Genomic DNA, 26,781 nt, shown 5'->3' with positions numbered 1-26,781 from the left:
ATCATACTAATTTTATCTTTTATATAGGACCCATAGCAAATATTACTAATCTGGCATGTGTAAACTTTTTTTTTTTTTTTTTACAACTGTATATCAAGATAATCAGCTGTCTTGGTAATTCTATGGTTTTTTTAAAATTATCCATTCATTGTTCTGAGAAAGGGTCTATAGGTTTCACCAGACTGCCTAGGGGTCCACGATAAAAAAAAGGGGAAGTGGTGTAAATTCTGCACCTGTGACTTCATTGATATAAGAAACTTTCAGATGAGGCAAGTCCCTCTTCAAGTGCAGGCTGGCACCTTTTTGGGAACAACAAGGGTTTAAATGACTTGCCCAGAGTTCCACAGCCAGTGTGAGTCATTGACAGAATTTGAACTAGTTCTTCCTGGTTCTGAAGTCAGCTCTCTACCCATTCTGACACAATGCCTCCCATAGAAGAACTCTATGGTAGATAGTTTATATTGGTGATAAACACTGTATTTGACACTCTTATGTAGTGGGTTGCTTTGGGTTCACTACTTGCTATAAGGCCCCAGTCATCTTGCATGTGGCAAAAGGGTCATAGCAACAGAAAGTTTTCCCTCTGGAGAAAGTGTGCTACATGAGAACAGCGAGTGAGGAGTTTCCATTCTCCCTCTGGTATTCTCTCTGAGACCCATTTGTGCCTTAGTGGTATCCTAGTTACCCATCAAGATAATATTTGTTTCTGTTCATTTAGGTTTCTGTCCGTAGGAGAATGACAGATCACACTTCATTCTATAGGTCAGAGATTCAGGCATTCATTCCTTTGTCACCAGGTACTTGTAGAAATGACCCTCTTTGGCAGACACTGGAGGGAGAATCAGAGAAAAGGGAAAAGGAGACACTGAATGGGTAGGCTTAGAATTAACTGATGATTTTTTTCCCCAGAGAGGGTCATAAGAGATGATGTTTTTCAAAGTGTCTCCACACTATTAATGATACTTCTAATTAAAAAGAAGGCGGGGAGGCAGTCTGGTAAAGTAGACAAGTACATGGGCTCTTTAGTCAGAGGACTCAAGTTCAAAATCTTCCTATGATGCTTCCTGGTGACTTTGAAAAAGTTCCTAGGCCTCCAATCCTGCTTTGTAAAGTGAGGGGGGTGACAGGGTTTACTGGGTGTCCTCTGAGATCCATTCCAGAAATATGATTGGAATAACTTCTCATTTTAACTCAAAACTAGGGATTCCTGAACTATGACTTGAATTTCACTTTCCAAACTTGAGAAGAGGATACGTTCAGTCATCCTCTGCTGTGGTTTCTCTGTAAGAATTAGTGACATGGAAATATTAACTTATGTATTTATTGAATCATGTTACTGAACATAAGGCAGTATGCTATTTTTTCACTTCACACAGGAGTCATAAAGTGTTACCTTCTGTCTTTTTAGACAATTATTGGTGGATTTATACTTGTAGATTACAAATGTTGTATCTTTCATAGAGGATAATAGAAATCAAAAAAGGTAAAACTTTGGTAGGTCTCCAGAGGAGATGGAGGGAAAATTATTGTCTTTGCTTGTTTGTTAATCTATTTGATGCTTTTTTATCAAAGGCTAAGGGGTTTGAATTTATGTCCTTTGTTTCGTATGTCTCTATTCTTAGTCACTTTTATTATGTTCATAATAAGCTAGTTAGAATAATAAATAACCTTGTTCTTAGGATCTACATGGGAAATAGTGGTTAATTTAGCATCATGGTGGTGGTGGACAAATAGTAAGGCTCTTGGGGTAAAAAGACCCCAATTCTTGTTCTGGTTCTGCTCACTAGCTGTAGGACACTAGGTAGTCAGGTTATCTCAAATATTTAATCAGGGGTGGGGATGGGGGATGTGGTAAGTGCTTTAACCTTTCAGAGCCTAATGTTCTCTTTAAGACCCTTTGAAGTTATCTTTAAGAGATCTTATAAGATCCTAAAGATCTGCCTTTCTGGAATACTGTATAAGGATCAGATAACTGGAAAACATGCCATCTGAGAACTGTCTGAAAGAATTGAGAATGCTTAGTTCAGACAAAAGAAGAGCTATCCATGTTAAAGTCTTTGAAAGCCTGTTATACAGAAGAGGGATTAGATTTATCTGTTTGGTCCTTTAAGAGACAGTGGGCAGGAGTTACAAACGTACAGATTTAGGCTTGATCAAAGGGAAAATAATCTACCTTCCTCTCTTGAAGGCTAGGTGATTATTTGTTATGGAAATTACCCAGGGAAATGTACTTCAGGTAAAGGTTGGATTAGATGACTTTTGAGATCTTCCCAACTCTAAGATGTGCTGAGTCTCCTCACTATTTGAATTGTCACTAGATAAGAAAGATCATCTCTTTTTAGCAAAGTCTAGCAGCATGCTTCTTTTTTAGAGAGAAGGTAAGCACTAATAAGGGAATTAAAGACTATGACATCTTTAAAGCAATTTAACACCTTAATGGTAAAATAAAAGTTTGCCAATAAATATAATGGAATACCACAGCAATTTCCTGGATGCAGAGATCTATGATTATTTAATGTAGGTCATGCTCAGAGTTGCCAGTCCCATTTCTGGTGGATCATGTGGGAACTTTGAAGTCTACTTTCAACCATGTGTGACTTATCACTGAAGAGCTTAAGTTAGGAGAAGACAAAGAATCCCTTATTGGCTTCAGTGCCTGACATGCTGATGACTCAGGGGAGGTGCAAAAAGGAACCATCCATCCTCAGCTCTCTCCTAACTGTAACTCTTCTATACAGCAGATCATATACTCAATTTCTAGAAACCTATGAAGGGGGGTGGCAGAAGGTGCAGCACTTATTCCCTTCCCCTCACACCAACTAGGTGAATTCATTCCTGGGTCCCCGGCTGTCCTTTTTGCTTGATACTTTCTTTCCTGAGAAGGTGACTGCATGGTTTTTGAAGTGGAAATGCTCAGGATTTTGTGAGGTATGGAGATCCTGAGTCCAGTGAGAGGAGCAGCAGCACAAAACAGCCAGAGAAGAAAGTCAAGTTCAGAAGAGGTTTAGGTTTGGACTGGACCTACAATGGGAAGCTGAGGTGAAAAGCAAAATGCCTAATGACCAATCTCACAAATGGTGTGATGTTGTGATGATAACTATGATCCCTTAAAGTATGGTGTAATTATAATTATTATTATATTATATATGCCATATATAATAGATTGTGTAATGTATAATTATATAACTTGAGAAAAGAGAAAGGAAGAAAGAAAAGAAGGTTGAAAGGAAGGAAGGAAAAAAGAAAGAATGAAAGAAAGAGAAAATGACCAGCAGGAAGGAGGAAAGAAATCTAGCCAGTAAACCCCAAGTTTACGAGGCAGCTTCCAGCCATCAAAATTTACCTTTCTTTGGAGAGGAGAGGGAGAGGGAGAGGGATAGAGAAAAGGAGACAGAAAGGGAGAGGGAGAGGATGAGCTGAGTTACCCAACTGGCTGCGTCCCCATCCAGGCAGCTCAGACCACTCACAGGTTGCTTTTGTCCTTTGTTTTCAAAGAGGACCATGACATCAAGGAAATGATGACATGACTTGCAATTAGCTTTGAGTAAAGGAGAGCTGTGCAAAGTCACCAGCCTCACTTTTTCCTTCAGAGCCATATGGGTCCAGTGACCAGATATTCATCAGGATGACTAGAGATGGCTCAGGATACAATGGGAGATCCTAGACTTTTTAGGCTAGGGCCTTTTCAGGTCCTCACTTTGAATGAGATAATGATCATTCAGTCAGTAGGCCACTTTAAGAAGTGAGTTAAGGGATGGCCCATTTAATTAAAAAAAAAGTCAAACTGGGAGGGGAAGACCCTCAGGGTTACTGGTCCAAAGAGAAATAGTTGCTATTGACACTGGCTCTGAGACTGGAGGGCCCAAAATACAGCCATTAAGTGGTGCTATTGTGGTCCAATCTGTGATCTCCAGAGTGAAATGGGGTTTAAGGGTTGGTCTAATATAATTATATAGAATTAATATAATAAAATTACAATTGTATAAATATAATTATACCGGTTACTCAGTTTATTCTTTTAATGTATATTTGTGTGATTTCTTTTTCTGTCAAACATCTCCTTTTGTGTGTAGAAATAAACTACCTGCCCTATACTAAATTCAAATTGTGAAGTGGATAACTTCTTTTTTATTTTTTAAGTTTCTCGAAAGAACCGTAGATATGAACCCTAAGTGTAGAGTATTTCTCAGTATCCCATGGTGGGGTAGTAGAGGAAAGGGGTGAACCAAAGAGTATAAGACCAGGGACCCTAACTCTTCTTATTACACAGATCCCTCAGGACTGAGCCATGTCCACAAGTCCAACTTTTACACTGAGGTACAAGAAAGGGGAGGGGACACATGACCAAAGTCCCTTGTGGACCCAGCCACACTTCCTCTTGGAGCATGAGAAATAGTCATGGGAATGTGTTGCTTCCCTGGAGAGAATGGATTTTCCATAATGGAAAAGGGCAAAGGATATGGTGGAAAAGGAATTATAGTGGGAAATAAATGCCAACATACTATCTAACAATCGCCTTGATTTCTCCCAGAAATGCAAAGGTAGCTTCCAACTAAATGTATTTCTCTTGGTTGGAAGAACCTTTCAAGCTTTTAGCTCAGCATAGCTCCCTTGGCTCCCAGTTGTATGACTCAGTGCCAATTACATCAGGAGGAATTTTAACCTCACATTTCATTTATTTAATTATGTACTTACTTTCATCTAAATGAATTGTTCTTATTGATTAGAAGTTGCAGGCTTGTCTCTACTCCTATTCTTTTATGCACCCAAGTCTAAACTGAAACTGTTTACTTCAATTTAAAGTTGGCACATTCTCTTTTCTTGTTCCTTGTGGCCCTCTTGTCCACAAAAGAGGAACTTGGCAGGAGCCAGATAAATGAACTCGCTTGTGTACACTATGTTGTTCTCTTTGACAGTCTTTTCTCTTTTTCTGTCTCCTGTCTCCATTCCCTCTCCTGTTTTTTATCTCCCTACACTGGACTTACTTTAGAGATTGCTTTTTTCCAGACAAAGGAGGAAGGTAATTGGCAGCCTCTGTTTCCCCTCAGGGAAAGTTTTATGCCTGGATATCTTATTGACAGAAACCTCTTCACCATTTTTTTCCTGCTATCATCTCAGAACTAAGTATTTTGAACAGTGAGCAACAGTTTTCTCTACAGTGCCTCATAGTAGCGGCAGTTGGTGGCACAGTGGAGCAGTAGAGTCAGGAAGACATGAGTTCAGTTCCACCTTCAGATACTTCCCCGCTGTGAAACTGGCAAGTTATTTAACTTTTGTCTGTCTCAATTTCATCTGTAAAATGGGGATAATAATTCCACTGGCTTCCCAGGATTGTTGTGAGAAAAAATAAGGTGATATTTGTAAAGTACTTTGCAAACAAATGTAATATACATGCTAGCCTAGTACTAATTAGTTCACAAGAGTTTTGTAAAGATTAAGGTAACAATTTTTCTATATTTTCTTGGAATTATCGGAAAATCTGACTCATCATCTGAATGTTATTTTAATTTCTACAAGTAAAATCAATAAGAAAATGTTAAATAATAATTATGCTCAAGGAGATTGCATTGTATCTGGATAGACAACATATACACATTTAAATATATACTGAATGAATGAATACAACAGATGAAGACAACCTGCAGCTATTCAAGTATATATGCCAAAGCAGGAAAAAGTAGTTAAACATAAGATGAGGAAAGCAGTATGCATTAGATCAACAAAGGCTTCATGTAAAAGCCAGTATCTGAAGGCCTTGTGATTCAGAGCTAACCTTGAGCTAACTAGTTAGAAAGAAGTATTTATAGTAGTAATACTAGTAATATTTGTCATAGCAGTAATAGCTAACATTTATATGGCACTCTAAGGTTTCCAAAGCACCTTACAAATATCATCTCATTTTATCTTCACAGCAACCTCAGGAGTAATTGCTATTTTTATCCCTATTTGACCAATGAGAAAACTGAGTTAGAGATAGTGAAGTGACTTCCCTGGATCATATTTCTATCTACCCCAGCTGACATAAGTGTTTGATATGATTAACACATTTATCTTATAGGTGTTTTTTTCTATTGTTTCAGTTTCAGGAAAGTAGAATATGACCAAAATTGGGACTCAGACTTCAAATTCTGTCTGCTTATGTGCAAATACTCACAGGAAGGTGTTGCTTCCCTGGAGAGAATGGATTTTTCATAATGGAAAAGAGCAAAGGATGTAGTGGAAAAGGAATCATAGTGGGAAATAAATGCCAAAGAACTAAAAAGGAAAAAAAAAACTGTTCAAAGAAGTATTGAAGAAGGCTTCTGTTGGCCTGAGTACTTCAAAGCTCTATGATTATGTTGGCATGGGCTGCTCTCTCCATTTGTTCACATTTAGACCTTCATATAAGTATGACTCAGTGATGGTCTCAGAAAGTTGGATGAAAATTTCATTGCCTTGCAGCCACGCTGGGGTGAGCCACTCTGAACTTGGCTAGGCTAGTCTTTAAAGGAGAGTCTTGTCAGCAGTCTTGTATTCAAAATCTTTTTAATTTCACAAAACTGGCCTAAGATTGTGTTCTCCTAGCACTGTCTTTGATACCCCAAGATCATTACCCTTGCACCATGAAGCATCTCAAATATAGATGTGGCTCCTAAACAGCATGAAGTATAAAAGACTAAACAATAAGTTGTTTTCTAGTTTAATCAAGTAAATGATAAAATATTAATTGCCAATAATTATGTCATTACTTTAGGACAACTACTTTATGGATCTAGCTGCCAAAATCATATTTGTTAAGTACAGATCTTTCCATGTGAACCCATATTTAATCAATTCCATTGCCTTCCTGTTCATTTCACAATAAAATATAAATCACCCTGTTAGGGTTTTAAAGCCCTGCACCACTTGACTCCAATCTACCTTTCCAGCCAGCCAAACTGGCCTTCTCTATGGCAGTCTATCTTTTTTTTTTTTTTTTTTTAATTTAATTTTATTTTTTTTTTATAATTAATTTTTTTATTTTTTTTAATGTTTAACAATCACTGCCATACAATTGCGATTTTATCCCTCCCCACCCACCCCCCACTACCTCCCTCCCTCCCCACGACTGCATACAATTCTGTATAGATTCTACATATACTTTCCTATTGAGTATATTTTCACTATAGTTATGGCAGTCTATCTTTCATCTCCATGCACTTACACTGCCTGCTTCCTCATCAAGGCCCTCTCTTCCCTCAAAATATAGCTCTGGCATTAACTTTTCCATGAAGCCTTTGTTGATCCAATGTATACTGCTCTCCCCATTTTATTTAATTACTTTTTCCTGCTTTGGCATATATACTTGAATATCTATAGGTTATCTTCATCTGTTGTATTCATTCATTCAGCATATACTTACATGTGTATATGTTGTCTATCCAGATACAATGCAATCTCCTTGAGTGTAATTATCATTTAATTCTTTGTATTTCTGTCTTCAGAGCCCAGCACAATACTGTTGTAGAAAGTAATTAAACTCTCATTATAAATACATGACTATTGAGCACTGGCAAATAAACATCTCAGCATATGAGCCAAGGATTTTTAAAGCGTTTTTTCTCTCTGTAAGACATCTGTGAAGCTTGAGGTTCTTTCTTGAAAATTAAGTGCCCGTATTAATTTTGGTTAGGAAGTAATGCTTGTACCAGCATTAAAGCATCAAGAAAATTATGACTAATACTTTTTCTTATGCATCAAGGGTTGTGATTTCATCAGTGCAGAGAAATCTAGGAGCAGAAGCTTCTACTCCCTCTACCAAGCAACTCCTCTTTAATTAGTAATCCTAGGGAGACCTCGATCATTGAGAGATTAATTGACCTGCACATTGTCACATAACCAATATGTCTGAGGCAAGATTTGAATCTAGGTCTTCCTGACTCCAAGGCTGTTCTTCTGTTAACTACTCTGAAATAATTACTACTGAAATAAGTAAGTCACTACTTTTGTTTGAAAAATCAAGGTAATAGGGAAAGAATTTCTATTTCTCACTGGAGTTGAGGGGAAATGAATTAAAAAGAAGATGGATTTAGGCTATCTAACCAACATTTATTTAGCACCTACCGTGTACTGTAAAAGCTCATAAAAATATAAAAGAATCAGGAAAATAACAGGCCAGAAAAACCATATATTTTAGAATTAGGTGAGATAGGTCATCTAAGACCAGGATGTCCATGGACAGATTTCAGGAGATCTGTGAATTTGGATGTGGGAAAATACCACATCTTTTTCAGTAACCTTTGATTTCCTTTTGAATTCTCTGCATTTTATGTTATTCATTTAAAAATATTTTTTTTCTGAGAAAGGTTCCCTAGGCTTCATTGGAATGTCAAAAGAATTGACAATAAAAAAAACATTAATAACCATTGGTCAAACTGCCCCCTCATTTTACAGATGAGAAAACTTCTACCTTCAGAGATGAAATGATCTGTCCACATTCAAACAACATGTTCAGAACTCCTGTCTTCTGACTTCAAATCTAGTCCTTTTTCTACTGTGCACATATGCTAACAAAACACATACATACAGTGGCAGGAAAGTGGAAGGGAAAACAGATGAAGAGAAAACAATGAAATAGTTTAACAAAGCAGAAAGTTTATAGAAAGTTTATTATAATGTCTGAGGAAACATTGTTGACTTTGGTGGTGAGGAAAGAATTGTAAATATGTAATATTTATTCTAAGTCTTTTTTGGAATTTATAGTCTGAAAATCTGGTACACAATTTGAATATGTAAATGCATTTTATAATAAAACTGTGAGAATAAATGTGATAACATGAAAAAAAATTGAACCATCAGATACACAAACACAGTTGGCATCAACACTTTGTTGATTTGATTTAAAATCAAGCATTCTGTAAATTCAAGGTATTTATTATTGATCTCAGCAATATCATCACGAACAATGATGCCTCCCCTCTAGTGCTTCTTTGCCAGCAGAATTATTAACACTCCAAAAGTGTAAATTAATTTTCATCCTCACTGGTGTATTAAATTATAAGGTGTTACCAAATCTTTAAATATTATATAAACTAAGAGGTAGGGGTAATTGATGTGAATAGTATCAAATGAAAAACCCAGCAAATAATGATCATTATTAATGAAACAGCCTCTTGCACCATCAATGCAAGGCATAATAACGACTATAGAAGTGGGTCCACCAGATAATGAACTGAATTTTCTAACTTGATTGTTACAAAATTAACTACTAATCCTTGTGTGTGATTACTTTGTGAACACAGAAGAAGTAATGTGTCCTAGTGACTGGAGAGCCAGCCTCAGAACCAAAGATGTGGTGGTCAAGTCTAGCTTCTCACACATTCTAGTCTGGTGACTAGCAAAAACCTTTAACCTTCCTTTGTTCCAGGCAACTCTCAGCCTAGAAACTGTGGGGAAGGTGCTAACTTGCCTCATCTGGAAATTCCCTGCACTGCAGAAATCATAGGTCCAATCTCTCTTCTTGTCAAATGAAATAATATTTGTAAAGTGCTTAGCATAGTTCCTGACACATAGTAGACACTTAACAAATATGTCCCTTTTTCCCTTCCTTCCTTCCTTCCTTCCTTCCTTCCTTCCTTCCTTCCTTCCTTCCTTCCTTCCTTCCTTCCTTCCTTCCTTCCTTCTTTCCTTCCTTCCTTTTATCTCTTGGATGTAGTCCTGTTTTTTTTTTTAAGTTGATATCCCCACCCCTCCCCAATCATCAAGGAATACAAATTTCTTTCTCAATGTCTCTGTTCTTAGATACATATGGTATAATGGATCAAGAGCTGGCCTCAAAGCCAGAAAAGTAAGAGTTCAAGCCCTGCCTCTGACACATATTAACTGTAATCCTGGGCAAGTCATTTAACCTCTTAGTGTTCTTGGCACTTTTCTAAGTATATAAGTTTTAGAAAAGGTGCCACCCTACATTAGTAGAAGTTTGCTCATCTAGGAGTTTCCTAAACCAATAAAATCATATCCCTATTTCATAAAAGATAATGAATGATGTGTATCAAATAACATTTTTTTCAGTGCTTTCATATGGATATAAGTATTACTTTTTAACTGAGTATTATGGACAGCATTTGGCAAGAAGAAAATCCTGTTTCACATAAATCTTATAGTGAAAGAACTCCAGCTTCTCAAACCTTGACTCATAATTAAAAACTTCTTATAGTTGTGAGACAACATAGTATAGAGTGAGGGTAGGCAGTTGAACCTTGAATGTCTACTATGCTCCAGGGACTGTACTAAGTCTACAAAAAAAGGCAATGGACAGTTCCTGACCTCAAAGAGTCCACAATCTAATGGGGAAGACAACATGTAAATATATATACAAGCTGTGGAAATAGTGGACATCATTAACAGAGTGAAGGTACTAGGATTAAGAGGGCTTGGGAAAGGCTTCCTGCAAAAGATGGGATTTTTAGGTGGGACTTCAAGGAAGTCAGAGAAGTCAGTATGGGGAATTGAGGAAGGAGTTGAGGAGTTCCAGGTCAGAGGGACAGTCAAAAAAAATGCCCAGAGCTGAGAGATAAAGTGTCTTGTCTTTGGAACAGCCAGGAGCCCACTGTCACTGAATTGAAGAATATGTGATAGTTTGCATCCTGCTGTTGAGGTATACTGGTTATACCACCCCGGGCAAGTCCCTTAGCTGGTTATATCTCCATTTCCTCATCTGTAAAATGAGGAATTAGATCTGAGGGCCCCTAAGGTCCCTTCCAACTCAAAATCAATGATCCTATGACTCAACTTGTATACATCTGGTTGCTAGAGCAGTGCCATTTGATAAGAACACTTTCTTATTGGGCTTGCTGGATGCCAGAGAGGGGACTATTAATAAGTCATAGCATGAAAATCTCAAGACATTTCCAGGTATTAAGAAAGCAACAATGCAATTATTATGGAGACATTAAAAATAGTCATGGAAACATGCATGTGATGAATTGCAGGATTAGAGAAATACACATCAGCTCTGTATATGTGGAGAAAAATGAATGCAATATTTGGAGCAGAAATAAACATAACTTAAATTTCTGAGGATCACTACAGCTCCCACTGCTGTTTTTGACATTTCTTGCTTCCATTTTCTCACTTTTGCATTTGAACACAACTATTCAGCTCTATTTAGTTATGTGTCTTCTTAGGTGGAAATGTTAAATCTCTCAAATTACATAGCAGAATTGACTAGGAGCATGCAGTTGCCATGGTGCTGAAAAGATAGCATTCAAAATCATATGAATGATTTTTTTTTTTGCAAAAATAAAAAGGTTAAAATGGAAAACTGAAAGAAGGTGGTTGAGCAGAGTATGTCTCCTACAATTAAGAATGTAAATGATATTTAATTTGAATGATGATCATGACTTTTCTATACTTTTTGAAGCTTCCTAGATGTTTTCCATTTTTGTTAGATGCTTTGACCGCTAGTGTGATGTACCAGCTCATACCCATTTCCTCTTGTGCCTGATTTGCAGTGAAAAAGTCATAGATGGAAAGGTTTAATGGAGAAAAAAAGCAAGAAATTGATGAAGAGGAATGATGGGACTTAGCGGAGAAGATATTCAATTGCCTTCCTTGATGTTTTCAAAGTTCTTTGGAGAATGGCAGACTAAGAAATGGAGATTGACAACTTTCTTCATTTGGAAAATGGATGTGATAATAGCACATACCTCACTGGGAGGAAATGAAGCCCAGATGGGATAATATACATAAAGCTCTTTGTGAACATTAAAGGAAGGACTACATGTATGAGGCATTATTATTAGTCAAAAAGTATTTATTAAATGCCCACTATGTGCCAGGCACTGTGCTAGGTACTGCAAATACAAAAAAAAAAAAAAAAGTAAAAACTACTGTTGCCCTCAAGGAGCTAATGGAGGAGACAACAGGCACACGATTATGCACAAACAAGTTATAAACAGGATGCATTGCAAATAATCATTGAGAGAAGGAACTAGCTTTGAGGGGGAGATCATAAAAAAAGTTTCTTGCTGAAGGTGAGATTTTAGCTGGGACCTGAAGAAAATCAAGGAAGCCAGAAAATGGAGAAGGGGAGGAAGAGCATTACAGGTATGGGAGAAACCAGTGACAATGCCCAGAGTCTGGAGAAGGAGGGATTTGTCTGAGGAAAAAGGAGACCAGTATCATTGGACCTGTGTGTGTGTGTGTGTGTGTGTGTGTGTGTGTGTGTGTGTGTGTGTGTGTGTGTGTGTGTGAGTGTGTGTGTGTGTGTGTGTGTGTGTTGGGAGCTGGATAAAGAGCTGGCTTTAAGATAATGGAGATGTAAATTCAAGTCCCATCTTTGACATTTACTGGATGTTTGTCCCTGGACAAGTCATTTACCCCTCAATTTCCCCGGGCTACTCTGTGGGACTATAAATTGCAATCTGCTTACTAGAAGGAGTTTCCTTTTTGAACATTCTCTATACTGAGGAAAACACAAGTCTGGCCCCCAAATGATAATAATAAATGACCACAGAAGGAAAACTGTTGACCCTGAAATTCATTAACTGCAGAAATAATGAGAAAGGATTAGATGTTAGGAAACTAAAGCAATACTTTCTATAGCATGAGTTCCCATGCATCATCATCATCATCATCATCACAGCTAGCATTTATATAATGCTTTAAATGTATTATCTCATTCGATCCTAATAACAACTTTGGAAGGTAGATGCTTTTTATAGATGAAGAAACTCTAGCAGGCAGAGGTTAAATAATTTGTCCCAGAGACACACAAATATCTGAGGCAGAATTAGAACCCAAGTCTTCCTAATTCCAGGACCAATACTTTACTCACTATGCCACCTAGTCAGGCTCTTTAGGGGTTAGAACTTTATGCAGAAAACAGGGAGGTGCCATTATGGATTTGTAAGGAAGGGGAGGTAATCAGAACTTCATTTTAGGGTATTAATCTAGAATTACTGGTTAGGATAACTTGGGAGGGAGAAAAATCATAATCATAACTAATATTTATATAGCACTTTCTATGTGCTAGACACTAGCTACATACTTTGCAATTATTATCTCATTTAATCAAGACCAGTTATAAGGAAACTGAATACCGAGAAAGTGAAATGATTTGCCTAAACTCATACAGCTAGTAGCAAAGGAAGGATTTGAACACTGGTCCTCCAACTCCCAATCTGGCACTCTATTATACCATACCTCCTCTCTTTCTAATGGTATTTACTTGATGGCTTAGAGGTTAAAATAATCCACTGGAAGGTATTTACCATTACTGCTTTTGTGTAGGCAGAAACTGCCAGGGTTAACATTGGCATATTTCATCTTCCACAGTACTCATCACTCTGAATTAATGGCTTCTACTTGGAATGTTCTTCCCTTCTTCCTCTTAATCCTTTGTTTCCTTCAAGGACCTACTAGAATGATACCACCTAAACTAAGCATTCTTTGTGTTATACAGCTATAGAACTGAGGTGGGGGAGAGAGACCCAGGTTTTTCTTCTTATTCCCCTGCCATTGTGGCAGGAAGGTAGGGAGAAGAAGGACAGTTCAGGGTAAGCAAGACGTTGAAGTTTTGCATTAATATGAACAGACCGTTTTGAAGGTAAGAAATCCATGTTATCAATAGATCCCTAAAGAAATTCTGCAGACCATTTTAGGAAATAGCCTCGTGTCCTAGAATAAACCCTCAGTGTATTCTGGAAGGCATTCTGGATGCTGTGAAAGGGACCCTTTGTAAAAAGTGGTAGCTGTTGTGAGGGCTCTTCTAGGCATTCATTCCTGAAATGTTAGAGAGTGAGTAGCAGGGAAATCCAGAGTGAGGGTTCTTGCAGCGAGTCGAGTAGACAGCACAAGTGAGATTGGGGCAAAAAGACATTCGTGGCTTGGAAATTTGAAAGAGAGTGAAATTAGTGGCTGTCAGTGGGTCAGGACTGCAGCTTGACAGCGATTAGACAAACTTTATATGCCCATGTGCAGTGAGCAAGAGTAAAAGGTCAGGTTCTGTGTAGTACAGTGTGTCTTAACAGAGGACAGCTGAGCTCCTTTCCTCTTGTTTTCCTTTTAAAAGAGGGGCTTGGGTGATCCAGGGCACTATACAATTCGACACCGAGATTCCCTGCTCACTGAAAATGAACTATAGCATTTTACTCTTCTATTATAGTACTTATGACATGTTGCCATGTGACAGAGCCATTTACATACTTGTTTTGTTTTTTTTTTTCTATTACTGAGTTGGAAATTCCTAGAGGGCAGAGACTGTACCTTTGACTTTCTCTTCTATCAGACGAGAGATTTATGACTTCGGCATCCATCAAATGATAGACTAGATTACCTCTTAAGGTTCTTTCTAGCTCCAATGTTCTGTCATTATTTCATTCATTCTTATGTCAGTGGAACAGCTAGCATGTAATAGCTATGTTTAGCAATAAGTTGGTGGAAAAAAACTGAGTTAACATTGGCTAATTATGAAATAATTAGTAACCCTGATATGGGACTAAGTAGGGCTTATTCATATTTTTAGATGACAGAAAATTTCTGGTATGATTCTGCTACATGGAAAAATAGATAAAAATAGTAATAGCTGGCATTTATTTAAAAAAAAAAACCCTTTTCACATATTTAATTTGATTCCCACAATGGCCTCATAAGGTAGATATTACAGGTATTATACTGTCCCTTTATTACAAATCAAGAGATTAAGGTTCACAGACATTAATCGATTTGGTACATGGTCATATAACTGCTAAATGTAGGGGGCAGGATTTGAAATCAATTTAGTCCCTACTTCAGGTCTTTCCACTATACCATGTTGCCTCTGAGACATTTCATCTCTTTCTCCTTCCATTTTTTTCCTTTAGAATATAGTGATCCATTCTAAGGAAATCAATTCTAGAAGCACTGTAAAGATGTCAAAATTTTAACAGACATTAAAATTCTATTTGGAAAACAACATTTGTAGAGTTGTCTTATATCTGGTGGGGAAAATAAGAAATGATCTTTCACATCTTCTACATATCACAGTTAACTGACTTATAAATCATTTCTAAAAATACAATTCAATTTCACGAATGTTTATTAAGTACCTGCTATGTATAAGACACTGTGCTGAGTCTATTTTCTAAGATCTTTTTAAATCAATCTCTTGAGGTAGTCATTATAACTTGTTAAAAAGATAATACTTCAGTAGGCTTTAATAAATCTCAATGTTAATTAACCCTCAAACATGGCAGAAATAATGACATAGTCCATAATATCAATTTAAGTGTATCTGAGAACTAAAATGTTGTACGTTGGTGGCTTTGCATTCTCTCCTTTCCATTAGTCAAAGGTCTTTCTGATTGGTGGAGGCTTATTGAGCAGATATCCAACTGGAAAATAGGATGCTATCATGAAAATGGGGATGTCATGCTTTAGTTTGTGCCTTGAAGTCAGGCTAAGGAAATAATTCCTTTGAGACAGGATTGTTTTTAACCCATCAAGCTCATGAATGCATGCTTATTTACCTGCCTTAATCACAAGAAGTGAAACTCTTCAGATATATATCGTAAATCAAATAACCCCAGCAACACCCCCCAAAACTAAAAAACTGAAAACATTGCCTTATATCTTCCTACTCCTTCCTAAAAAATACCTCTCCCATCAAAAAAAAAAAATCATGTTACTGTCAAGTGAATGAACACTGACATTTATCATCAACTGTCTTTCTCTGTGCAGGTTGGTTATAAAACATTTTCTAAAAACTAGAGAGGGAGAGAAAAAATGAAATCAGTCACAGCCCTCCCAAGATTTGTTGGAGGGCAGGATGCTGATCACATTCCTGCTTCACAGAAGTGTAAATTTTAGAATCTTATTTTCACAGGAAGGTTATACCATCTGTCTGCATGTTAATTCACTGCTTTAGTTGTTAACTCCTTTGCACCTTTTACTTGTCACATAAATTATAGTATTGTTTCCACATTAACCCTTTTATCTCCCTAAATAGCATGGTAGAGTCTTTACCCTAGGGAGCCAAAACAGTTTGTATTAAGGACAAGGATATTAATTAAAATTCACTGTGATAACACAAATCCAGAAGGAAATGTATAGTGCTCTTAATAGCAAAGAGAGTCTTTACAGTGGAAAGAGCTGGAATCCTTTTCCCACTGCTGAGAAGCTGTGACCTTAACCTTTCAATGCCTTGGCATTCCTTCTCTTAAATGAAAATACTGGCCTTGACTTATGGCTCAGGAATGTTGTGAGGATTCCTGGGTAAGAGTCAAAATGGCTGTTGTACATGAGTAAGAGCTGTGAGCTAAAGGTTCTCTTCCAGAAATTGCAGAGTGATTGGGAAAAAGAGGAGGGGGAGAAGTTATGGAGTGGAGTAAGGTGGTGGAGGAACTCGAAAGCAGCCTGGACATGGAGAAACAGCAACGGGGCACAGAGCAGGACCCCAAGAAAGTGCAGAAAGCTGAACTGTTATCTACCAGTAGTCAGCACCTTGGTGAGTACCAGTCCCACACTGTTGGAAGATGTGGGAGAAGGGAAGGTGTGAAAGAGTTGGGACTAGAGCAGCTCGTGAAGAGGGAAAAATGTAAAACATTTGAGAGATCATGGAAGGGGAAGAGTGGTTGCTTTTATTAATTTGCTGTTAATTCTCTTAAGTAGGGAGAAAACAAAGGTTGGATGAGGTAAATCAATGCTGGTACAGAGCTTCTTTGAGAAGTGAAATGGAACTGAAGGATCTTTCATAGTTAATAGCTTTTGCAAAGGAAAAGTCAATAAGACCTCAAATAGGAATTAGATTGTAAAGGAACTTCAATTACAAAATCCTTGGGGATTAGTCAGATATTTTTAGTGATGCAAGTGTCAGGGATGAAAGAATGTTAATTAAGGCTTAATAGAGAGACAACCTGTAGTTTATTTGGGAAGCATTTGGAAAGAGGGGAGGGAGGAAACAATTGCAAATTCATTGGTTGGGCTTTGCAGTAATGATTTTGCACAAACCAGAGATAAAGATTTGTTACATATAAAATTACCACTGGAAAAAGAGCTGCCAAGTTGAAGAGACATTGCAACACTATGCTGTGAGCCAGATAAGATATGAAACACATAAAGTGAATAGCAAGGTGACTGTACTGTCCTAAGAGAAACAAGAGTAAAATGAAAATTAAAGCAATGGAGATGGTGCTACTAGAGGGGGAGGAGAACTTAAGGTAGGGATTACTAACACTAATAGGATAAACACAAAAAAAACACAGAGAAGAACCTTGACACACCAAGAAGAGGGACAAGTATTTCTATTAGTAATACCCAAAGCACCTGAGATTGGAGAAGGAAAGATTCATGGGGGAAGCACTATGTTAAACCAAATCGTCAAAGGGTAAAGTTTGAGGCTCTGGATAAGCACTTAGGGACAAGGGAAGAGAAAAGAGGATTTGAGACCCCTTCGTTTAGAGGCCCTGAGGGAAAAAAAGGAAGGGCAAGTAAGAGGAGAAACACCAGAAGGACCTGCAAGTAGTGATGTGAAAAAAGCAGGGAAGGTGGAGGATTGAGAGGGATGGTCAGGAAGGGGGATGCATTGACCTGTAATGACACGATACTACCAGTCTGAAGGAGAGAAGACTAGATATCTGGCCTATGGCACTTGGATGGCACAAAGGCTGGCCTGAAGAGAGACTCTGTGCCGTCTCCTAAAGGAAACATAGGTGAACAAAGTTGGAAGAAGGGAAAACACAGTCAATGAGGTATATATTTTGAGAATATGGAGTTGTCAGGGAACATGATACAATGCCACTTGTTCAAGATGGGGATGGGGGAATATTGGTACAAAGTTTTGAGGTAAAGAAATTTATTATGCCCCAGGGTCAAATGTAAAAAGAAAGAAGAGATGTAAGAACATTCCATGGCGGGATTCCACATGGAGAAATGAGATAAGCTGGTGGTGGAGTGAACGGGGTGCTACACTTGGAGTCCAGAAGGTTCGAGTCATGCCTCTTCCACTCATTAGCTGTGTGACCCCAGAAAAGTCACTTAACCTCTCTTAGCCTTGGGGTCCTCCTCTGTAAAAGTGGAATAACGCAAGTGGGTTGCTGTGAGGATCAAAGAAGTTTCTATATGTGAAGCTCTTCGAGAGCAGGGATTGTATTGACCTTTGTTTGTATCCCCAGTGTTTAGCAATAGTGCCTGACACATAGCAGGCACTTTATCAGTGCTTACTGACTGATTGAAGCTCTTTGAAAACCTTAAAATATTAATTAAATTAATAAATTAATTAATAAATTAATTAATAAATAAATTAATAAATTTTTTCATCTTCTTTTATTATAACATATTGACAAGAGCAGCTCAAATAAGGAGTAGAAAAACTTGAGCGTACAATTTTTTAAAGATGCAAGTGGAAATTTGATATACAAAGCAGTTCATGGATCAAAATGTGGATGTGTTAGAATGTTGTTGAGCAAAATAAGAATGGAGCTGATGTTTGGTTTGGAAGACCAATTCATTAGTACATCACTGAGGATGAAGAGATAGTAAATATGGAAGTATTTTGAGCCCTTTGGTGTTAAGGAATCTGCTGAACTGGCAGGAGGAGTTTTCTCTGGTTTCCAGCTGCTGAATCTGCCACTCCCCTAAATTTATTGGGGTACCAGGACTCCTGAGCCCTTCTGCCTTTTTTTTAGCATGTCACTGAAGCTAAAGTCACAAAACAACATCGCAGTTTTGCTCTAGAGAGAGAAATATTCAATGATGTTCATCACAATGTAAGCTACAGGAAAATTCTTAAATCAGTGAGGAACATGCTGATCTCGTATAAACTGAATTACTGAGAACATGGTTCATGGTCCAGTAGAGGAATCCTTAGCTAAATGACATATAAATCTATTGATGAGTTTTGTTTAATAAGAATACAATTTTTAACAACAATGCCAAACAAAGAAGGCATACAATTATTCCTCAGAAGAGGAGATGGCACTGGATAACCTTTCCTGAAGCCTGCCAGATCTCAAAGCAGACTTCTCAACTCCCTAGCATAGGGAGAAGGGGTGGTTGTGAGAGAGAGGGCAAACCCAGCCTTCTGCTACTTGGCTCAGTTACAGGTCAGCAAGCAAAGCCAGGAAGGAGGCCTAGAGTTTTCATAGGCCACCAGATGGAGAGGGAAGAAAGGTGTGAGCAGAACCTCCAGTCTCTTGCTCCCTTAACAGCATTCAAGCAGGAGAAACAAAGGTATCAAAATTGTCAGGCCTTTGGGCCTTTCCCAGGGGCAAGGCAAGAGAGCGGAAGTAAAAAGAGAGGCAATATACAGAAGGGAGGTGAAGGACTAAAACACCAGGAGCCTTGATTCTCATTTCTAGGCCAAGAGTTCTTAATCTTTTTTGCGCCGTGGAACTTTTTGGCCCTCTGATGAAGCCTACAGACTCTCCTTTAAAATAATGATTTTAAATGAATATAGATTGCAAAGGGAACCAATTGTATTAAAATAAAGTTATCAAAATATTTTAAAAACCAAGTTCATGGACCCTAGGTTAAGAATTTCTGTAACCTGGGAAAGCTAGATCTGATGCTTAGTCAAAGAACCCTTCTCACCTATCTCTGTCCTCCTTAGAGATCCATCTGTATTAAATGTAATCTCTGTGTTGAAAGGTCTTCCAGTAGAAATCAATTTGGAAGACAGTCTAATTCCTAATAAGTAAACAGAGCTCCATCACTCCTGTTGGAGATTTGCAGTATTGAATCAAGATCATTCTGTCCTATAGGGTAAGTTATTCCCTCAATGATTGACATGGTGGGGAACTTTCCTATACTGATAGAAGCTAGATGGGGAAGTAGGTAGAAGAGAAGCTGGCTCTTCTGCCCTCATCTCCTTCATCCCCATTCAAAAAGAGAGAGAGTGTTATCTATTAACTAGGACATTGTATCCTAAAGCTGAGAACATCTCCTAATGCTCTCTTTGTTGGGAGTTGATAGTACTACATCATACCCAAGCCAAATCAAAAATTATCAAAATTAGAAGGAATGAAGGATACGCCATTACTGAAACAGAAAACAGGAAACTGTGGGTCTCAAGTTGTTGCAAGATGCAGGTGGAAAGTCTGATATATGAAGTTCATTTATCAAGAAGGGAAAAGAGTTAAGATTTGGCCTGGAGGACAAAAATGGGACTGGTCCATGTTTTGAAAGATATTTCAGGTTATTGTCTCTCCCATGAAGACAACAATAAATGCCTAAGGTTAAAGATCTTGGGCAAGTCACTTAAAATACTCTTGTGTTCTGTTTTTTCAGCTGTAGAATGAAAGGGCTGCATTAGTGGGCCTCTGGGGTTCTTTCTAAATCTGTGACTATAATTCTCTGTAGATAGCAAATATGAATGCATTGAGAGCCCTTTGAAATATAGTCCTCAACTCTTAGCGCTTTTCATTATCTCCAATTTTTCCTACAGGCATCCTGTTTGCACATAATTTTTTACATGTTCTTCCCTTAGACTGGGAGCTCCTTGAGAGCAGTGAATGTCCTCCTCCCCTTCCCTCACCCCTAGCTTTCTTTATATTGCTGGGTGCTTAGCATCAATGCCTGGTACACCAAGTACACAGTACAACATGCTTGTTGAATGCTGTAATTTGGATATCCGTGCAAGGGTGAAATGAAATCATTGGAGACACCCACCATCGTTAACATTTATGTCTGCTAGCCTTTAAAAGAGCACTGTGTGCTATGTGCATCACTGTTTTTCCCCTGCTCTATTTTTATCTCATGTAGCTCCATTTTCTTTTTCTTTATCACAGAATTTTAGCTGAGGAAGGGACCTTGGAGAGCACTGTGTCCCACTCCTTCATTAAATGGATGAGGAAATGGAGACCCAGAGAGAAAAAAATCACACAGCTGACTAGAATTAAAAAAGCCAACTTCCTTTTTTGGATAAGAAAGCTGATTGGTTTGGATTAAACTCTCTTTACCCCAAGCCTAAGAGCATCCCAGGGCTCAGCACAATGCCTGGTGCTTAGCATGTGGTTAATACACTCTGTTGACTTGATTTGACTTTTCTCCCATGCTCCAGTAGATCTGTGATCTCATCAATATGGGTGCTTTGTTTAGTGATGTAGATCAACCCCCTCTGTGTCATAGTTCATGAACTGTTGTGGCCTAAAACATGCAAACCTTACTGATTGACCTCTCTGGACTTAGGCTGTTCCTTGGATGACAGATACATATGTTATAGACTATGACTTTTTTGAGTCCATGAAATTTTAAAACATAGAAAAATGTCTGTGGAAGGAAAATAAGGGCAAGAAGTCACTGTAAAGAGAATGGAATAAACAAGAGGAAATGAGAGGAGAGATAACTGGGGGAAAGAGACTTACAGAGGTTGAGGAGGAGGCAGTCAAAGGACTCTGAAATATATCTTAATGATAAAATCTGTTATCTATTTTTTACTTGGGTTATGGGTTACTGAATAAGTGATCCTAGTAATTGCTGCCCTTTGTAAAGTTCATTAGTTAACTGCTAACCTTTTAGCAATTCAACAACTATAAAAATTAAGGCCTTCTATGTTCTAGGTTCTGTGCACAAAGGCAAAATTAATCAATCCATCTCCTCAAGGTGCTTATATTCTACTGGGCAGATACCACACATATATAAACTAGCATATTGCAGGGGAAACTGAGCAGAGAAGGAGAGAGAACACATGGATGAGATTCCTTCCTAAATGGAGTTGTCATACAAAGGGGGTAATTAACCACAAGGCTACACATTGGTGGTGGTTATCATTTCATAGTTTGAGACCCTGACCAAGTGAAATCAAGCCAAGAGCTAGTTGAGCTAACGGGCAAATAGATTTGCATCTCGGAAGGCATATACAATCTTAGAGACAGACAAAAACATGTGAATGGTTCATTTTTTAAATTTCAAAACAACGTTCTGGGTTTAAATGTTTTAGAATGTACTGTAAAAAAGGGAATGTGGTCCATTTGAGGGCTGTTGATGACTAGGCTATAAAAGCTAAAAAGCAAAAACAAAGAGGGAATTTCCAGGCAGTCTTATAGCCAGTCAGGAAAATGCATGTTCACAAGAAGCAGAAGGAGTGAGGAGTGCATATAATATTTTAATGCAGATTAACAGCATGCAGTAGAAAGTGATTTCCCCCCTCTTTGCTTTTGTCAGGAACTATGATAATAATATAAATCCACATTTATATTATTATCATATATATGTCAATATATAAATATAAAGAATATTCTTTAGTATTAAGAAAGTAACTTAGTAGGTTTTTTATTATTAATTTAAAAGTAATCAGATCCTTTAATAAGCAAAACAAAAGGCTAAAATAGCCAACTACAGGGGCCCTTGACTCAAAGCTTCCTTGAAGCTGAATAAGCTTTTAACTTAAAAAAAAATAAGAATAAGATGAAAATTTTCGTTCTGTTTGGATGTGATAATTAAGAAGTGACTTGGATTAAAGAAAAATTCGTGTGTAAGAACATTCAGTTGTACTTAGCATTTGCCATTCTTTCAAGTCTTGCTCTGAACTGTGTATCATTGAATAAATTAGTATGAACAGAGAATATTTTACAGATGAAATATTAGAACTGGTAAGGGTGTGAAAACTCATTTAGTCCAATCCTCTAATATTATAGGTACGCTCATTGTGGTACAGAATAAAAAACTTTCTAAAGATCATGAAGCTAATTAGAAAACACAAGTTCTGACCTGGGATTCTACCTTTCTAGTCTGCTGGTTAGTATCCACATGCATATATATTTGCTTAAGAATTTTATTTTTTATAAATTAAAAAAAAGAATTTTCTTCTTTGTAGGAAAAAGCATAATAGAATATTAAAAGATGCAGACTGATATTCTTAATCAAAGCTTTAAGAAGCCTAAGTGTTTAGACTGCAAAGCTATCATCAAAATGTCATTTGGATTGTAGGTCTCACACTTAAGGAAAATTAAATCAGTTCTGGAGGGGCTGGTCTTGCAAATCCAGACATATTAAGTAATGACAATATGTGTTAGACATAAAAAATGACTTTTGAAATTGGTATAATTTATGTTGTATTTATGTAATGTATCATTTATTGATCAGCACAGAGAATTGTCCTATTGGCAAAGGACTATGGATTATGCTTTCGATAATGCAAATGAACTTAAAGCAAGAGAAATAAAAGAGAAATATCTTTAGACCTTTCTTCTTCTTTGTGATTGTCCTCTGGGGCGAAGCATCAGCACTGAGCTGTGAACTAAAACCTAAGATTAAAAAGTGAACCTTACTTTTCCACTCCCTCCCTAATTGGTTTCAGTGGGAAATTACTGGCCTGAAGGAATGTATAGCATGTGATATTTGCAAAAAGAGATGGCTCTCTTTTTAAGAGAGTTCCAACATGATGGCTTTGATTCCTTCATAACTAGTCAGATGAGCTTCAAATTGTCTGTATTGCTTCCTACACTTAAAATACCAACCTAAAATAATTTCATTTTAGTTTGATTTAAAAAGCAAATTTAAACAAAAGTCTTTGAAATAACCCTGCTTTGAAATGTCAGTTAATAATCCACCATGTACATGGCTTGTAGACCAAGAAACCTTATGGTTCTTTTTGTAGATAAGTGGTCTTCCAGTTGCGTTTTATTTGGTGACAAATGAAACCAGAAAAGTATATCTACAAAAGAAAAAGAAAAAAAGAATTCTTTTAAAATGGTGTTGACATGCCTAGGGTCACCCAGATAGCTATATATTTGTATTGTCCTCGGTACTGGTAATGCTATATAATAATTCTTCAACTTCTATCCCCAGTCCTCCAATCATGGACCTTGATATCGAATCTTCTATTAGAATGCTTTTTAGTAACAATAATAGTTCATGCTTATGTAGTACTATACAGTTCATTCAATTTTTAAATAATGAACTTAAATTCAAATTCAAACACACAAAGAACAGCAAAAGTATGGAATGCATATGAAATAACAATCTTCTGTAACATGAAGTCTCTCAAAAGTCTTAGTGCCATTTTAACCTTTGGTAGACTAACCATTAAGTAGACTAAGACTTTTTGGACACACTGTATACAATTTGTTTCTACTTTCATTCTTTGTTTTTTGTTTTTTTTGCTTTTGTCATTTTCTACTAATTCATTTTCCCTGTAACAGATAATTAAAGCAAAAACAAATCTAACACGTAGACTGTGTTGGAAAATGTATGTCTCATTTGTCATCTAACACCCCACATCTTCTCTGCTAAGATGTGGGAGGTAGGTTTTATCATTAGTCTTTTTAAGTCACTGGATGGATGAATACTGAAGTCTTTCAAACTCTTTTTCTTCACATCATTATATTAATCATTGGTTAAGTTGTCTTGTTTTTGCTTATTTTGCTTCATATCAGTTCATAACAACTCTCCCTTCATTTCTCTGATGTCTTCAGTTTGTCATTTCATATGCAATAGTATCCAATTGCATCTGTATACTATAATTTGTATAGTTATTTTCTAGTTATTAAGCATATGCTTTGTCAAAGTTGATGTCATACACACGAAATGCTATGAATATTTTTGTACATATGTGTCCTGTATGATTTTCTTTTAGATGTCTTTGGGAACATATATGTATATATATATATATATACATATATGTATATATACACACATATACACACACACACCTAATAGTGGTATTGCTATATCAGCGAGTATATCCGAATTTGAAGGTGTAATTAGAAATTATTTTGAGTGGTTGTACTAATTCACAGCTCCACCTAGAGTACATTAGTGTACCTGTCCTACATCTTCTCAAACATTTAATCATTTTCCTCTTTTGTCACCTTTACCAGTCTTATGTGTGTGTGCTGAAATATCAGTTGTTTTAATTTGTCCTCTTATTAGCAATTTGAAGCATTCTTTGCTGTTGACAGCTTGAATTTCTTCTTTTGACACTTTTTTTTTTAATATCCTTTGACCACTGCCCCTTGAGGAATGGTTTTGTGTTGGATCTGGTGTTAGGAAAACCTGAGTTTCAGTCCAGGTTTGGACTTTACTAGTTGTGTGACCCTAGACGAATTGCTTAACCTGTCTGTCTGAAATTTCTCATCTGTATAACAGTGATGGGTCATTGTGAGGATCAAATGAGAAAATAATTGGGAAACTACAAATGTTAAAGTGATCTATAAATGATACCTCTATTATTTCATTTTTATCTTGCATTTTTGTTCTATATCAAAGACATTTATTTGTAGTTTATTGTTTGTCTTTTCATTCTAGCAGCATTTACCAAAAAAAAGGTTTTCAATTTTATGTATTTAAATTTGTCTACCTCTATCCCTTGTTTTGTTAAGAATTGACCTCATAGCCATAGAGTTGAAAAATGCCTAATGATTTTATTTTTAGGTTGCATATCCATTTAGAGCTTATTGTTATAGATGGTATGAGATGATTGCCTAAACCTAATTTCTGCCAGAAAGTTTCCCTGTCTTCCCAGAAGTTCTTAACTTTAGTAGTTGGTGGGTTTGTTTTTATTTAAATCAAAGGTTACGCCACTATATTTGATACTTTGGGGTCTTGTTCAATTAGACTGTTCAACTTTGATTCTCTCTTTTTTAACCAATAGCAAATGATTTTGGTAATGATGTCTAATTTGTTCTCATGTGAAACTTTTATAAATTTTCTTTTTCTTCCCTTCTTGCAGTTTTATGAGGCAATGTTATTCACAATCTTCTCCATCCTCCATTGTAAGATTTCACAAATGAGCCTGTATTCTAAACTGACATAGCCCTTGACTACCATATAGCTCTTATTGACAATGAGCTTGTGAATGAAGTGATTTCTAGGCTCTGTAGGTCGTCCCCACTGTGTCAAATACCTTACGTTAATGAAACTTTCAAAGGAAATGGGGCAATGTCTCTTCATAGTTTTTTCAACTGTGTCCGGTTTTTCCCAGAATCAGTAGCTTGTTTAAATGCATTGGACTGGAGCAGTTTTCAGTCAATCAATCAACAAACATTTATTAAGTGCCTACTATGGTTTGGCATCTCCTATTCTATTTTGACATCGATTTTGATCCTTGCTTTATTAATTTGATGGCTTGCCTGCCCATTGAGAAATGACTATCAATACTAAGTAACAATCAATAATTTCCAGTCTGAAATATAGCCAATTTTATTTTTGTGTGTGTAAGATATTCAATTCCTTCTATTCCCAGTACTTCCAGTGTATAGATATAAAGAATCTATCATTTTCAAGGATTTGGAGTCTTTCAGTTCTTTATCCTGTCATATTTTTTTAACAGAACTTTCACTGTTGTCTTCTTTGCCTATCTTTATGCTGAAATCCCAAAATATTTGCAGTCTATCTTGATTTGATTTGGAGGGTCTTAAGTCTGTCATAGAGTTTCCATATTCTCTGCAGTGGGAGTTGCCCTATTCACTTCAATAATCATAATTGTCATTCTGTACTGCTTATTCGTGGGCTCTTCAAGGTGAGATGACTAAATGTTCTTACATTATTATTATTGATTTGTTGTTGCAATGCACTTTGACTTTACCAATTCCTTTATTTCCTCTCCAAGGAAAACCTGTGGGCCATATTTCATTTTAACAGTACTTACTTATATTTTTCCTGTGCCTTTATAGGGAATGTCAGTATTGCTATGATTCAGCTCCTCTATTCATATGTTGACTCATTTGTCATTGGACAAGGATTTTGTTAGCATACCAATAGTTCTGCTAATGTTTATAGATGAACTAACATCTGTGACACAAAGCTCTCTCTGCTCATCTTTTTGCTGTTCTGTCGCTGTACACACACAAAGTGAAAGGTCATTTGGTATTTTCATTTATTCCATGGCTAAAGAATTTACCACCT

At 36.9% G+C, this 26,781-nt stretch overlaps 1 protein-coding gene across 2 annotated transcripts in view; it reads left to right on the top strand.

Moving 5' to 3' along the window:
• Positions 1 to 26,781, top strand: part of GPM6A (glycoprotein M6A) — a 526,020-nt gene that overhangs the window by 172,348 nt on the left and 326,891 nt on the right. Inside the window, exon 1 of one of the 2 annotated variants that reach the window (XM_072623642.1) lies at positions 16,185 to 16,444. The exons of the other annotated variant lie outside the window; for it this stretch is intronic. Within the exon in view, the coding sequence (XP_072479743.1) occupies positions 16,315 to 16,444 (130 nt within the window). The 5' untranslated portion in view covers positions 16,185 to 16,314. Of the gene's footprint in view, positions 1 to 16,184; positions 16,445 to 26,781 lie in introns of those variants that run through there. 2 annotated transcript variants of the gene reach the window in all.

This window comes from Notamacropus eugenii, chromosome 7, assembly GCF_028372415.1.
Source record: "Notamacropus eugenii isolate mMacEug1 chromosome 7, mMacEug1.pri_v2, whole genome shotgun sequence".
In the NCBI taxonomy this organism is placed as follows: domain Eukaryota; kingdom Metazoa; phylum Chordata; class Mammalia; order Diprotodontia; family Macropodidae; genus Notamacropus; species Notamacropus eugenii.
This window is presented reverse-complemented; position numbering and strand designations above follow the sequence as displayed.